This window comes from Hemitrygon akajei, chromosome 19, assembly GCF_048418815.1.
Source record: "Hemitrygon akajei chromosome 19, sHemAka1.3, whole genome shotgun sequence".
Classification (NCBI taxonomy): Eukaryota; Metazoa; Chordata; class Chondrichthyes; order Myliobatiformes; family Dasyatidae; genus Hemitrygon; species Hemitrygon akajei.
In genome coordinates, this window is record NC_133142.1 from 65,574,466 (window position 1) to 65,588,929 (window position 14,464).

At 39.7% G+C, this 14,464-nt stretch overlaps 1 protein-coding gene and 1 long non-coding RNA gene across 3 annotated transcripts in view; one reads left to right on the forward strand and one right to left on the reverse strand.

Moving 5' to 3' along the window:
- The window catches only part of LOC140742129 (uncharacterized), a 501,191-nt gene that overhangs the window by 40,388 nt on the left and 446,339 nt on the right, over positions 1-14,464 (reverse strand). The gene's annotated exons all lie outside the window — the stretch shown is intronic.
- The window catches only part of LOC140742003 (ER membrane protein complex subunit 3), a 32,288-nt gene that overhangs the window by 10,163 nt on the left and 7,661 nt on the right, over positions 1-14,464 (forward strand). For both annotated transcript variants that reach the window (XM_073072661.1, XM_073072662.1), the window contains exons 4-7: positions 2,106-2,210; positions 2,716-2,797; positions 10,164-10,243; positions 13,253-13,335. In XM_073072661.1, coding sequence (XP_072928762.1) covers positions 2,106-2,210; positions 2,716-2,797; positions 10,164-10,243; positions 13,253-13,335 — 350 coding nt within the window. The remainder of the gene's footprint in view (positions 1-2,105; positions 2,211-2,715; positions 2,798-10,163; positions 10,244-13,252; positions 13,336-14,464) is intronic.

Here is a 14,464-nt window from a genome sequence, read left to right on the forward strand (position 1 = left end):
AAGAAATTCCTCCGCTCCATTCTAAATGGACATCCCCCTATTCTGAAGTCTTGGACTCCTCCACCATCGGTAACATCCTTCCACGTCGTGTTCCATCTTTTCCTTTATGACTTTTTTAATTGCTTTCTATTGATTTGTAAAAGCTTCCCAATCCTTTAACTTCACACTAATTTTTGCTCTATTATATGACCTCTCTCCAGCTTGTATGTTGCCTTTGACTCCTCTTGTCAGCATTGTTTGCATCACCCTGTCTTTAGAATATTTCTTCTTTGGGATGTATCTATCCTGCACTCACTGGACTCCCCTACTATAGGAAACATCCTCTCCACATCTACTCTATTTTGCATTTCAATATTCAATAGTTTTCAATGAGAGCCCTATTCATACAAGCCCAGAGCCATCAAACAATCCTCATATGTTAACCCTTTCATTCCCAGAATCACTCTCATGAACCTCCTGGACCTTCTCTAATGCTAGTTGTTTTTTTTTTCAGATAAGGGATCCAAAACTGCTCTCAATTCTACCAGTGCAATCCGACCAATTACTTATAAAGCCTTAGTATGACATCCCTGCTCTTGTATTCTAGTCCTCTCAAAATGAATACTAATGTTGCATTTGCCTTCCTCAGCACCAGCCCAACTTACAATCTAACCTATAGTGAATCCTGCACAATCACTCCCAAGTGCCCTTGCACCTCGGATTTTTGAATTTTCTCTTCTTTTAGAAAATAGTCTACACCTTTGCTCCTGCCAAAATCGTGGCCATACACTTTTCAACACTAGATTCCATCTGCACTCCTTTGCCCATACTCCCAGTCCAAGTCCTTCTGCAGATTCCCTGCCTCCTCAGCACAACCTGCCTATCTTCATATAGCTGCAAAGTTGACCACAAAGTCATTGATTCTGGTCCAAATTTTTGATCTATAACCTAAAAATAAGCAGTCCCAACCAAAAAAGGCACTCTTTATTGCATTCTTTGCTTCTTACCAGTCAGCCAATCTTCTATCCATGCTAATATCTTTCCTTTAATATGGACTCTTGTTGAGCAGCCTCATGTATGGCACCTTGTCAAAACATCCACTGATTTCTCTTTGTCTATTTTCCCCTTTGATTTTGTGGAGTCCAACATGCAAAATGGTTATTTGTAAAATCTCCACTTCAAAAACATTCAAAGGTTATTCTGTACTTTGACATATCTTATGGCATTATATATACACTCAATGGCTACTTTACAGGAGTGGAAACCAGGGTGTCCTCTGCTGCTGAAGCCCATCCACTTCAAGGTTCAAAGTGTTGTGCATTCAGAGATGTTCTTCTGCACACCAGTGTTGTAATGCATGGTTATTTGAGTTACTGTCAGCTTGAACCAGTCTGACAATTCTCCTCTGACCTCTCTAATTAACATAGAGAATTTGCCTACAGATGTTTTTTTTTGTTTTTTGCACCATTCTCTGTATGCTCCAGTGACGGTTGTTTGTGAAAATCCCAGGAGATCAGTAGTTTCTGAGATACTCAAACCAACAATCATTCCACAGTCAAAGTCACTTGGATCATATTTCTTCCCCGTCTGAGGTTTGGTCTGGACAACAGTTGCGCCCCTTGACCATATCTGCATGTTTTTAGCATTGAGTTGCTGTCACATGATTGGCTGATTAGATGTTTGCATTAACGAGCAGGTTTACCTAATAAAGTGGCCACTGAGTGTGATAGATATGTGGACTTGAATTGGTTGGTGAAAGATGAAGTGTCACACCCAAGATTTGCTTTTGTTTATTTGTTTATTTTGTTTGTTCCATTAAAGAAAATTGCACAGGTTGAGTGAAAGTATAAAAATTGTGTATGTATTAATTTAGTAGACTTGTTTTGCCAGGTCAAGTAATTGCCATTATTTTCTCACCCAAGGATTTTTGCATCTAGCTTCCACTTTAGTTTTAATCTTATTTTGAAAGATACACTCAATAAGCAGCAAACATTTTGTGATTTTTAAAGTTTTAAAGACATAGCCTGCCTAACAAATGTGATAGGGATTTTCTCAGTGCATTTCCTTGTACTGCTGATAAAAATGTTGAAATTAAACCTAATAATTTTCCGAACTTAATGTTTCAGACCCCACAATGGTGATGGACATGATGAAAGGCAATGTTACAAATGTGCTTCCAATGATTCTTATTGGCGGCTGGATCAACTGGACATTCTCTGGATTTGTCACAAGTGAGTAATGCCCTGGAAGAAGTGCAAGTGAAATAATTGTTCTAATTTTAAATGAACATTTGCATTCTCAAAGTGAAATTGAGAAAACCAAAGCTATAATTTTTATTCTCTTGGTACAATTCAGTTATTTATTCCAGAACATGCAAACCTGCAGCATCTTCTTCAATTAATTCAACTTCGTTTCCTATTCAAAATCAAATTATTTTAATCACCATCTTACTCAGTTCTTTACACCCACAGTTACAACAACTCTGAATTTCATATTTTTAAAACTTTTTTCTAACATATCATTGCCATTTTTAAAAAAAAAAACTACCTGCTTCACTTGTGTACTAAATGCTACTCATCCCATCACCTCTATCCAAATTTACTTGCATTGTCTCTCACCTTTCTCTGATGTATTACCATTCTGTTTAGTGCTATACAGGTAGTCCAAATATCAAATCTATGTTTAGTAAATTGAAGTTGAAATTATTTTACTAACACTATTTATTTTTCTCTTTAGCAAAGGTTCCATTTCCTCTGACATTACGTTTTAAGCCCATGTTACAGCAGGGAATCGAGCTGCTCTCACTGGACGCTTCTTGGTATGTTGAAAAGTACAGAAGAATGTAAAGCTAATCAATAATCACCCCTTTAGTGCATATTACAGATATGATGTGCCAAAAGCAAGTTTTGGTTTTAGTTTTTCACCAAACCAAACTACAGTGCATTGCAGTTAATTGTGGCCAGCATTTATTCGGGACAAAAACTAGTTGAGAAAATAGCCAAGATTCCCTTTGTTTATTTGGGGCACTATGCCGCTGAATTGAGACAATAGACTTTTGCTGAAATTTCTAACCAGTGTCAGTTGTGTGCACTTGTGTGGATGTTAACATTACACCATGCTTGGAGCACATAGTTTTTAAATAGTGTTAGTTGTGTGTGTTTGTCTTCAAAAAGCTCTGATAGCTGGTGAGAAATAAGCAGTAAGACAATTTTGAACTGTTTTACCTACTGCGGTTTCAAGCATTCAAGCTTGGAGATGCCAAAAATGGCCAGAATGAAAATGAAACCATTTCACTACTTTTAGTTAGGAATTTGAAGGTATCAATAATCATCTTGAATGTTGCAATGAAAATGAAGATTTGAAGAATGCAAATTTCGGAATTAATTGTATGAAGGTAGTCCATTATTTGCACCAAGTGTCTACACTGATTTTGTTCATTTACAGCCAATCAAAAGAACACGGCAGTGTATACTGGATGAATTGCTATGTTAATAACTATTATGAATGATAATTTTATAGTACTATAGTGTATTGTTAGTGTTATTATTCTGTATTTCATTTAAATACATAATTTGTTAGTCAAACGGTAGTTTGTCTTTTTCAGTAGGTTCAAAGGTACATTTAATGTCAGAGAAATGTATAGAATATGCATCCTGAAATTCTTTTTGGGGTTAGAACCCCAAAGCCCCCTCCCACAAGCAGCGAGGCAATGACCCCTCCCCCCACCAGCAAAAAAATATCGGCACCCTCCACCGAGCACTCAAGCGTGCAGCAAAGCATCAACAAAGACACAGACTTACAGTACCCCAAAGACTACTCGTCACCTGGTAATTTGACATAGCACAGCCCCTCCCTGATAAAGGAAAAAGAGTTGCCCCCGTTTCACAGCGAGAGGGGAGACATAACAAGCAACTCGCTGAAGTACTTGGTAAGGCTCTAAAAACCTGGCCAACCAACTAGCAGGAGTATTCAAGGACATTTTCAACCTCACATTGCTATGGACAGAAGTTCCCACTTGCTTCAAAAAGATAACAATTATACCGGTACCAATAGAAGAATAATGTGGACTGCCTTAATAACTATCGCCCGGTAGCACTCACATCGACAGTGATGAAGTGCTTTGAGAGATTGATCAGGACTAGACAGAACTCCTGCCTCAGCAAGGACCTGAATTCATTGCAATTTGCCTATTGCCACAATAGGTCAACGGCAGATGCAATCTCAATGGCTCTCCACACGGCTTTAAACCACCTGGATAACACAAACAGCTATGTCAGGATGCTGTTCATCGACTATAGCTCAGCATTTAATACCATCATTCCCACAATCCTGATTGAGAAGTTGCAGAATCTGGGCCACTGTACCTCCCTCTGCAATTGGATCCTTGACTTCCTAACCGGAAGACCACAATCTGTGTGGATTGGTGATAACATGTCCTCCTCGCTGACAATCAACACTTGTGCATCTCAGGGGTGTGTGCTTAGCCCTGCTCTCTATATACACATGACTGTGTGGCTAGGCATAGCTCAAATACCATTTATAAATTTGCTGACAATACAGCCATTATTGGTAGAATCTCAGGTGACAAGAGGGCATACAGGAGTGAGATTTGCCAACTAGTGGAGTGGTGCCGCAGCAACAACTTGGCACCCAACATCAGTAAGACGAAAGAGTTGATTGTGGACTTCAGGAAGTGAAAGACGTACCAATCCTCATAGAGGGATCAGAAGTGGAGAGTGTGAGCAGCTTCAAGTTTCTTGGTGTCAAGATCTCTGAGGATCTCATCTAGTCCCAACATATCAATGTAGTTAAAAGAAGGCAAGACAGCAGCTATACTTTTTAAGGAGTTTGAAGAGATTTGGCATGTCAACGAATACACTCAAAAGCTTCTATAGTTGTACCATGGAGAGCTGCATCACTGTCTGGTATGGAGGGGCTACTGCACAGAACCAAAAGAAGCTGCAGAAGGTTGTAAATCTAGTCAGCTCCATCTTGGGTACTAGCCTACAAAGTACCCAGGACATCTTTAGGGAGCAGTGTCTCAGAAAGGCGGCTTCCATTATTAAGGATCTCCAGCACCCAGGGCATGCCAGGAAGGAGGTACAGAAGCCTGAAGGCATACACTCAGTGATTCAGAACAGCTTCTTCCCCTCTGCCAACCGATTCTTAAATGGGCATTGAAACTTTAGACACCACCTCACTTTTTTTTAACATACAGTATTTTTTGCACGTTCTTGTAACCTATTCAATATACATAATTGATTTACAGTCGGCCCTCCTTATCCGCGGATTCCATATACGCGGATTCAACCAACCGTGGATCGGGAAAACCTAGAAGTTCTGTCTCTAGCACTCATTGCTTGAGCATATACAGACTTTTTTCGTCATTATTTCCTAAAGAATACAGTATAACAACTATTTACATAGCATTTACATTGTATTAGATATTATAAGTAATCTAGAAATGACTTAAAAGTACAGGCAGTCCCCGGGTTATGAATGAGTTCCATTCCTGAGTCCGTCTTAAAGTCGGATTTGAAGTCGGAACAGGTACATCTGGTATTATTTAGTGTCAGTTAGTCAAATGTTTTTCTTAGTATATAGTACATATTTTACCTTTCTATGCATATAAAACACTTAAGAAACATGCGTATTTCAATAATTTAACCACTGCGTTGCTTAGTTATAATTGTAGGTTTCATCAGGGCAGGGCCTTTCACATTCTCCATTAAAATTGTTCCGATCTTTGACTGACTGTAGCCTAATGCTTTTCCAATGACCGATGGCGTTTCACCTCTTTCTGATCACTTTATTACTTCCACCTTATTTTCAATCATGATTATTTTTGTGAACAGAAACACTGTGGATTCAGAGTGCGCCGCCAGGTCCTAATGTCCACCGCACGGGAATGTGTTAAATAAAGCCCGGGGTTCTCCTGGGTCCTAAAGACCACTGCACTGATGCATGTTAAATAAGGGACTTGAGCATCCGAGAATTTTGGTATCCACGGGGGGGTCTTGGAACCAATCCCCCACGGATAAGGAGGGCCAACTGTACTTGTTTATTTTTTATTATCATTGTTTTTCACTGCTAGGTTAATATTGCATTGAACTGCTGCTGCTAAGTTAACAAATTGCAGGTCACATGCCAGTGATGATAAACTTGATTCTGACTCATGATGTTGAAAGTCTGTTGCGTCACTTTTTCTGAGCTCTGCGTTCAGAGAGTTAACCTGCTGCTCCCGATGTTCCATGTTCTCCCGCGACCCCCCAGTCTGGGGCACCGGCCTTGAATCGGCCTGTCTTCAGAGCCACAAAAGTCTGGAACCCTGAAGGCGCGCTAGCCTTCAAAGTCAGAGTGTAGCTCCAGGTCAGGGTCTTAAAAAGAACCTTGAAAAGGAAAAAAAGAGATATCAAAAATAGAAATAATGCTGTTTCCAACAATACACGCAAAGGAATCACCGTTTAGCGCCATCTTGACTTTGCTCTGCTCTCTTTTATACCTTTTTGTAGCTATTTCCATGAAACTTTGGTTGATTCGGGCAGCCACTTAATTTGGCCAAAATGTACTGGTTCTGATGTATCCCAGTCAACTGGAATCACTGTACTTTCAGTAAATCAATTATCTTTTCTCTGCGCTCAATATGAGCTGCTTGTGTTAAATAGCCTTAGCTTGTTATCCACTATCCTTCTGGCGTACTTTTAAAAATGGTTTCACAAAAACTGTGAAATGGAACAATTTGAGTTACCGTAGATTCCGGATTATAAGCTGCTACTTTTTTCCCACATTTTGAACAGCTTTGGACTCTGCGGCCTTTAATCCAGAGCGGCTAATACATGGTTTTTTTTCATGCCGCCTCGTAAACATTTTGCCTCGTAACAGTAGACCAATAAAATTGATGAGTAGTTCACAGAGGTCCAATGAAATTGTACGATAAATCAAGCGCACTTTCACAATTAAATTATTGTAAATCAGTCATTTGTACTCACCCTCATCAACATGGAAAACACTCGAAGAAAAGCATTGTGCTGCCTTTATGGCAGTTACTTAGTTTATAATATTTTCGCTTAGTAATTCATTTGTTAGTTAAAGTTAGAAGTGTTTTAACTATATTTGTTTTCTGTACTACATCCCGGGATGCTATGACGTCACACCCGATTTCGCCGCGTCTTGTGGGAAATACCGGTTTGCGATAAACGGGAAGGTGGGGGCATTACGCGAGCTCATCAGACCCGAGCACATCAGACCCGAGCACATTAGACCCGATTAGACCCGATCGCGTTACGCGAGCTCATCAGACCCGAGCACATCAGACCCGAGCACATTAGACCCGATTAGACCCGATCGCGTTACGCGAGCTCATCAGACCCGAGCACATTAGACCCGATTAGACCCGATCGCATTACGCGAGCTCATCAGACCCGATCGCGTTACGCGAGCTCATCAGACCCGATTAGACCCGATCGCGTTACGCGAGCTCATCAGACCCGAGCACATTAGACCCGATTAGACCCGATCGCGTTACGCGAGCTCATCAGACCCGAGCTCATCAGACCCGAGCACATTAGACCCGATTAGACCCGATCGCGTTACGCGAGCTCATCAGACCCGAGCACATTAGACCCGATTAGACCCGATCGCGTTACGCGAGCTCATCAGACCCGAGCACATCAGACCCGAGCACATTAGACCCGATTAGACCCGATCGCGTTACGCGAGCTCATCAGACCCGAGCACATTAGACCCGATTAGACCCGATCGCATTACGCGAGCTCATCAGACCCGAGCTCATCAGACCCGATTAGACCCGATCGCATTACGCGAGCTCATCAGACCCGAGCTCATCAGACCCGAGCACATCAGACCCGATTAGACCCGATCGCGTTACGCGAGCTCATCAGACCCGAGCACATCAGACCCGATTAGACCCGATCGCGTTACGCGAGCTCATCAGACCCGAGCATATCAGACCCGATTAGACCCGATCGCGTTACGCGAGCTCATCAGACCCGAGCACATTAGACCCGATTAGACCCGATCGCATTACGCGAGCTCATCAGACCCGAGCTCATCAGACCCGAGCACATTAGACCCGATTAGACCCGATCGCGTTACGCGAGCTCATCAGACCCGAGCACATTAGACCCGATTAGACCCGATCGCGTTACGCGAGCTCATCAGACCCGAGCACATCAGACCCGAGCACATTAGACCCGATTAGACCCGATCGCGTTACGCGAGCTCATCAGACCCGAGCACATCAGACCCGAGCGAAAACGCTGCTTTTAAGTTAAAGGCGATCAATAACTTTTCCTGGTAGGCTGCAGTATATATATTTTTACCAGTCGCTAGGAGATATTGGAATGTTGTTCGTGCTGTTCAGTAAAAAAGTATATGCAACGTAATTTGTGTTACCGATACGTATGTATATTTAAAAGTAGCCGTATTACAGGCACGGTTCGAAAAAAAGCATTTGCAATATATATTTGTTTGTTACCATATGGATTTAATTAAAAGTTAAAAAATCCTCACGTGTAATATCTTTCTGTGTAAATATCTCATATTACAACGTGGGACGCCTGCGGCCGAAAATCCGGTGCGGCCTGTACAAGTAAAAAATTGATTTTATTTCTAAAATTAGAGCCAGCGGCTTTTAATCAGGTGCGCTCTGTAGTCCGGAATCTACGGTAATCTAATTATCCAATATGAGGCTCCATGTGCCATCTAGTTCAGACAACGACGAATTATCCAATATCCAGTAATATATGTTGAATGATTTTATTTTAATAATCTATGGGCTTTGAACCTCATCCATTTCCATATTTATTGTTCATGTAAACCTTTTCCCTTGAATCAAGGGTTTTATAGAATTAGAAGTTGTATTTTTAAGAAGGCAGGGAATAGTGATTTTTGGAAGGCTTTTAGAATTTGTGAGATGTCCTGTTTAAAATAAATAAATAGAAATTGAGTGAAGATCTACCATGAATCCCTTCAATAGATGGGATTTATCCATGGGGAGCATGAATCTGTTCAATGCTGCATTAATCCTCCATTAAAGTAGGACAGGAATAAACAAAGGCTAAGTCAGCATCATATAACTCATGAAACTCTAATCTACAAAAAATTCAATAGAGCTATTGAGTTTTAATGGAAACTATTTCAATCATTTGAAATGAAATTAAAATTCTCATGAGTTTATATAAGGATTCCTAAATCTGTCTCTTCAATCTTACATTTTTTTCTTCCTGCCTTTTCCCTGGAGTTCTCGTTTCCTTTGGCTAAGTACTCGGATCATTTATCTGAGAAGCATTTTATGATTTCAAGTGTCTTATGGATGAGACTTTCAAAGAGGCAGATGTAAAAGATCCATGGCACTATTTTGAAAACTCCACATAACCAAAGCAATATTCATCTCACTAAACATTGTTGAAATTTAGCTTATTCAGCCTCTGTGACTTGGTTATTGTGTGAGCTTGCTATGTACAAATTAGCAGTTGCATCTCCTTAATTATGAGAGTAGCCCCTCTTGTAAAATGCTGTATCATCACCATTAAGGGCATTATATGAAGGTTATTTTTCTTCTTGATTAAAGCTAAATATAGTTGGAGTATAGGTTATCAAGTACTCAGCACAATTGGAGTGGCATGCTCTCTTAGTGAATCTGTTTATGCAAGACCGACTTGATTCTAACTCAAGAATCATATCCAATCCTTGGGTAAAGAGACTGTAGAGAAATTTAATAGAAATAAGAAAAAATGGGAAAACATAAATCATGTGGTTGTGAGGAAAGTGAATGCAATGTTGGCGTTCATTTCTAGAGGTATGGAATATAAGAATAAGAGCATGGATGAGGCTTTATAAGGCACTCATGAGACCACATTTGGAGTATTGTGTGCAGTTTTGGGCTTATTTTAGAAAGGATATATTGATATAGGAGAGGGTTCAGAGAAGAAGATCCATCATTTCATTTTTGGTTTATTTGATCAGTTCTTCCCCTTTGATGGAGCTTAACAGTAAGATGCTTGACAGATGTGCTTTGATACTGAAACATCTTACATCTTGACTGGAGGGCATGTCTGGTTTATCATTATGTGGACAAAGTTGATAGTGCAGTAATGTTACCGCATTTACATTTATTTTTCCATTTCTTTCAAGTTAATTTGTCTTTTCTTTTTTGTACTCAGGGTGAGCTCTGCATCTTGGTACTTTCTGAATGTGTTTGGACTCAGAAGCATGTATTCTTTACTCCTAGGACAAGACAATGGTAATCAGTAACTTGAGCTTGTATACATTATGTCGTGTGTGTGTGTGTATGTATATGGCACAAATGGAATGTGTATAAAATTGTGTCGGATTGATTTAACAGGCTGGATGTATGGTAGGATAGATTTTCTTTTTGGAATAGAAGATTACATTTTGAATTTAGAAACATAGAACAATACAGCACAGTACAGGCCCTTCAGCCCACAATGTTATGCCAACCCTTAAACCCTGCCTCCCATATAACCCTCCACCTTAAATTCCTCCATATACCTGTCTAGTAGTCTCTTAAATTTCACTAGTGTATCTGCCTCCACCACTGACTCAGGCAGTGCATTCCACGCACCAACCACTCTCTGAGTTTAAAAAAAAAACCTTCCTCTAATATCCCCCTTGAACTTCCCACCCCTTACCTTAAAGCCATGTCCTCTAGTATTGAGCAGTGGTGCCCTGGGGAAGAGGCGCTGGCTGTCCACTCTATCTATTCCCTATCATGTCTCCTCTCATTCCCCTTCTCTCCAAAGAGTAAAGCCCTAGCTCCCTTAATCTCTGATCATAATCCAAACTCTCTAAACCAGGCAGCATCCTGGTAAATCTCCTCTGTACCCTTTCGAATGCTTCCACATCCTTTCTATAGTGAGGCGACCAGAACTGGACACAGTACTCCAAGTGTGGCCTAACTAGAGTTTTATAGCGCTGCATCATTACATTGCGACTCTTAAACTCTGTCCCTCGACTTACGAAAGCTAACACCCCATAAGCTTTCTTAACTACCCTATCTACCTGTGAGGCAACTTTCAGGGATCTGTGGACGTGTACCCCCAGATCCCTCTGCTCCTCAACACTACCAAGAATCCTGCCATTTACTTTGTACTCTGCTTTGGAGTTTATCCTTCCAAAGTGTACCACCTCACACTTCTCCAGGTTGAACTCCATCTGCCACTTCTGCATCCTATCAATGTCTCTGCAATCTTTGACAATCCTCAACACTATCCACAACACCACCAACCTTTGTGTCGTCTGCAAAATTGCCAGCCCACCCTTCTACTCCCACATCCAGGTCGTTAATAAAAGTCACGAAAAGTAGAGGTCCCAGAATCAATCCTTGTGGGACACCACTAGTCACAACCCTCCAATCCGAATGTACTCCCTCCACCATGTCCCTCTGCTTTTTGCAGGCAAGCCAATTCTGAATCCACCTGGCCAAACTTCCCTGGATCCCATGCCTTCTGACTTTCTGAATAAGCCTACCGTGTGGTAATTTTCACCAGAAAATGAGCTTCTCAAGCTTCTATAGCCAGGAAGATCTTTTTCCTATCTGCCGGTATTTTGCCTCCCTTCTAACTAGCATAACAATTTTTTTAAAAAAAGTAAATATTGGCCCAGAACTTAATTTGGAACTTCAAGTCACACAGCAGCAGCAGGATGTTAGTATGGACAAATGAGGTAATTCACCCTACTTGCCCTTGGTACAAAGCATCTCACTAATCTTGTGGTTAGTGGTGCTCATTGCTAAACATTTTGAGAGAATATGAAAATTATGGGTTAAGATACCTTGGAATCTAAAGATACAGTATTCCATTTTATCAACATGCAAAACATTTTAACATCTTATAAACTTTATTGACTAAAGCCATATAACATTTAGTACTTTGTGTTAATTAGCACAATCAAGCCAGAATAAAATTGAATATAATTCCACTTTTCAGACTTGATTGTGACCTATTTATTTCTAATCTAGATTGAATTTTCAAGTGTTTGAGTTCAGAATCTTGAATATCATTAAAGACCTTTGAGTTAGACTGCATTTGTAATCAGCTGGTATTATGGGTTCTGTTTTCAGGATGAAGAAATGAGAAAGTAACTTAGTGTTGCAGTTGTATTAATAATGTTCACTTGGTATATGTGAATATAATCTATCAAAAACAAAAGTTCCTATTCAGAAGGCACTCTAGTGCTGTAATGTGGTTAAGAGGAAATGCAGAGTTAAGGCTTTAGCACATCTTTATTACCATGTTGGTATTAAGGATCTGCTCAAAATGAAGCCTGAAGAAGCTTTGCTGTCTCACTGTCACCACCATGAATATTTCTCCTACCCTGATCTGTCTTAACAATCTTCCATTTTTTGAATGGATGATGGTGAGAAATTGCAAAAGCACCTTGCCTCCTTATGTTATCCTACTTGTGCCCAAACCACCAAACATCTATTAACTATTAGGTTGTCACTGACTTTCTTAAAACAAAGTGAGTCAGTGACCTGCAGAAATAGATAAAATTTGACAGAATGGAAAGAAAGAAAAATAAGTTTACATTTATAACTAGATACCAATTGGGATCACTTGAAACGGCACTTCTCTACTGCAGGTTTTTTTTAAATGTGTTGAATAAAGTACAAATCCTGAAAACAAACATTGATACTTAGCTGCAAAAAAAAAAGGAAAGTTGTTGCTGAATCAACCAGCAATAGTATCCTGCGTTAGTAATTTTACACCACTACCCATTAGATAGGAAGTGATAGGTTGGTGGCTACAATCTGATTGTAACAAAACAAAAATTAATAAAACGTTCAGTGAACCTTCAAACATAGCTTTGTGCTTTGAAAAGCTTGAGATTATTTTAGATCGTTTTAAATCATGAACATCATAAAGACAAGAATATGGGTTTTCTGTTTTTGTACTGGGTATATTTGAAGGATGTGGTCTGATAATTATGAGAATTGCAATTTTATTTTCATAAAACTACTTTTTATAGTAGTTGCCATTCTTGTTATTGTAAAAATAAGTTAATTTTAATTTATGAAAGTGTCTTTATCCTGGGATTTATTGCGTATGAAAAGTAAACCATGTTCATGTGGAACTGAATACTATTCAAGAATGTTCCCTTTATGAAATGAAGCTGCTTATCTGTGAATAAAAGTTTTCCCTTTTTTAAAATACTTTTTTCATGATTGGATGTTTCTTTCCTTACTTTGACATTTAATCCATTGAACTCAATACTCTGTCTCTTATTGTAGCTGCAGATCAGTCACGCATTATGCAAGAACAGATGACAGGTGCTGCAATGGCAATGCCTCCAGATACAAATAAAGCTTTCAAGGTTTGTTAGTTATACCATATAAATATAGAAATATCCTGTACTAGCCTTCTGGTATAACATTAGTTTTCTTGCACATTACAGCATTTTATAGTAAGCTCTAATAGACACTTAATTTGGATAATAAAGTCAAAGTTGGCAGTATTTTTGTTCATGAAATTCTTGGTATTTTGTGGATGAAAAAATGTTCTATAATTTTTATTCACAAAATGCAAAGCTTCATATTTAGGACTGTTTGGATTCATTTCTGTTTTTGAGTAGGGAATAAGGGATTTGTTGCCAGATCTATACAAATGAATATTAGAACATGAATGAACTGATGTCCTTGTCAAGAGAGTGTATATAGAGCATATTCACATTATTGTCCCAAAGTGTTGCACTCCAGTGATGCTAATATGCTATAATCTGCTGAGGAAAAAATGGAATTTAAAAATTGGAACTTCTCTGGGAATTGGTAGGGTCATGCAAGGGAATACTTAAATAGAAGATTGTAAGGCAAAGATTTTAGCCCTTTTTTATAACTAGAACATTCTTCTGTAAAATGACTGAAAATCCTCGAAGTGCAATTGATAATTGGAAACAAAATTATTAACTTCAAGTTCAAATCCATCACACAGTCTTGTTTAGTTCAGAATGATACACACAAAATGTGGAGGAACTCAGTAGGTCGGCAGCATCTAAGGAGAGGAACAAACAGTTGGTGTTTTGGGTCAAGATTCTTCATTCGGACTGGCTAGGAAAGGGTGGAAAGCAAGAATAAGAAAATAAGGGGTGTGGGGGGGGGTGCGGAGTACAAGCTGCTGGGTGATAAGTGAAGCTAAGTGAGGAGAAAAGGCAAGTGGATGGGGGAATGAAGTGAGAAGCCGAGAGGTGATGAGTGAAAAATAAAGGGCTAAAAATAGAAGCAATATGATAAGAGAGCGAACCATGAGAGAAGGGGACAGAGGTTGGGCTCCAGAGGAAGGTGATCAATAGGTAAGGAGAAGAGAAAGGGGTAAGAGGGGATCCAGAATGGGGAATGAAAAAGAGGAGGGGGAGTAATTACTGGAAGTTAGAGAAATTGATGTTCATGCCATCAGGTTGGAGGCTACCCAGACGGAATATGAGGTGCTGCTCCTCCAACCTGAGAGTG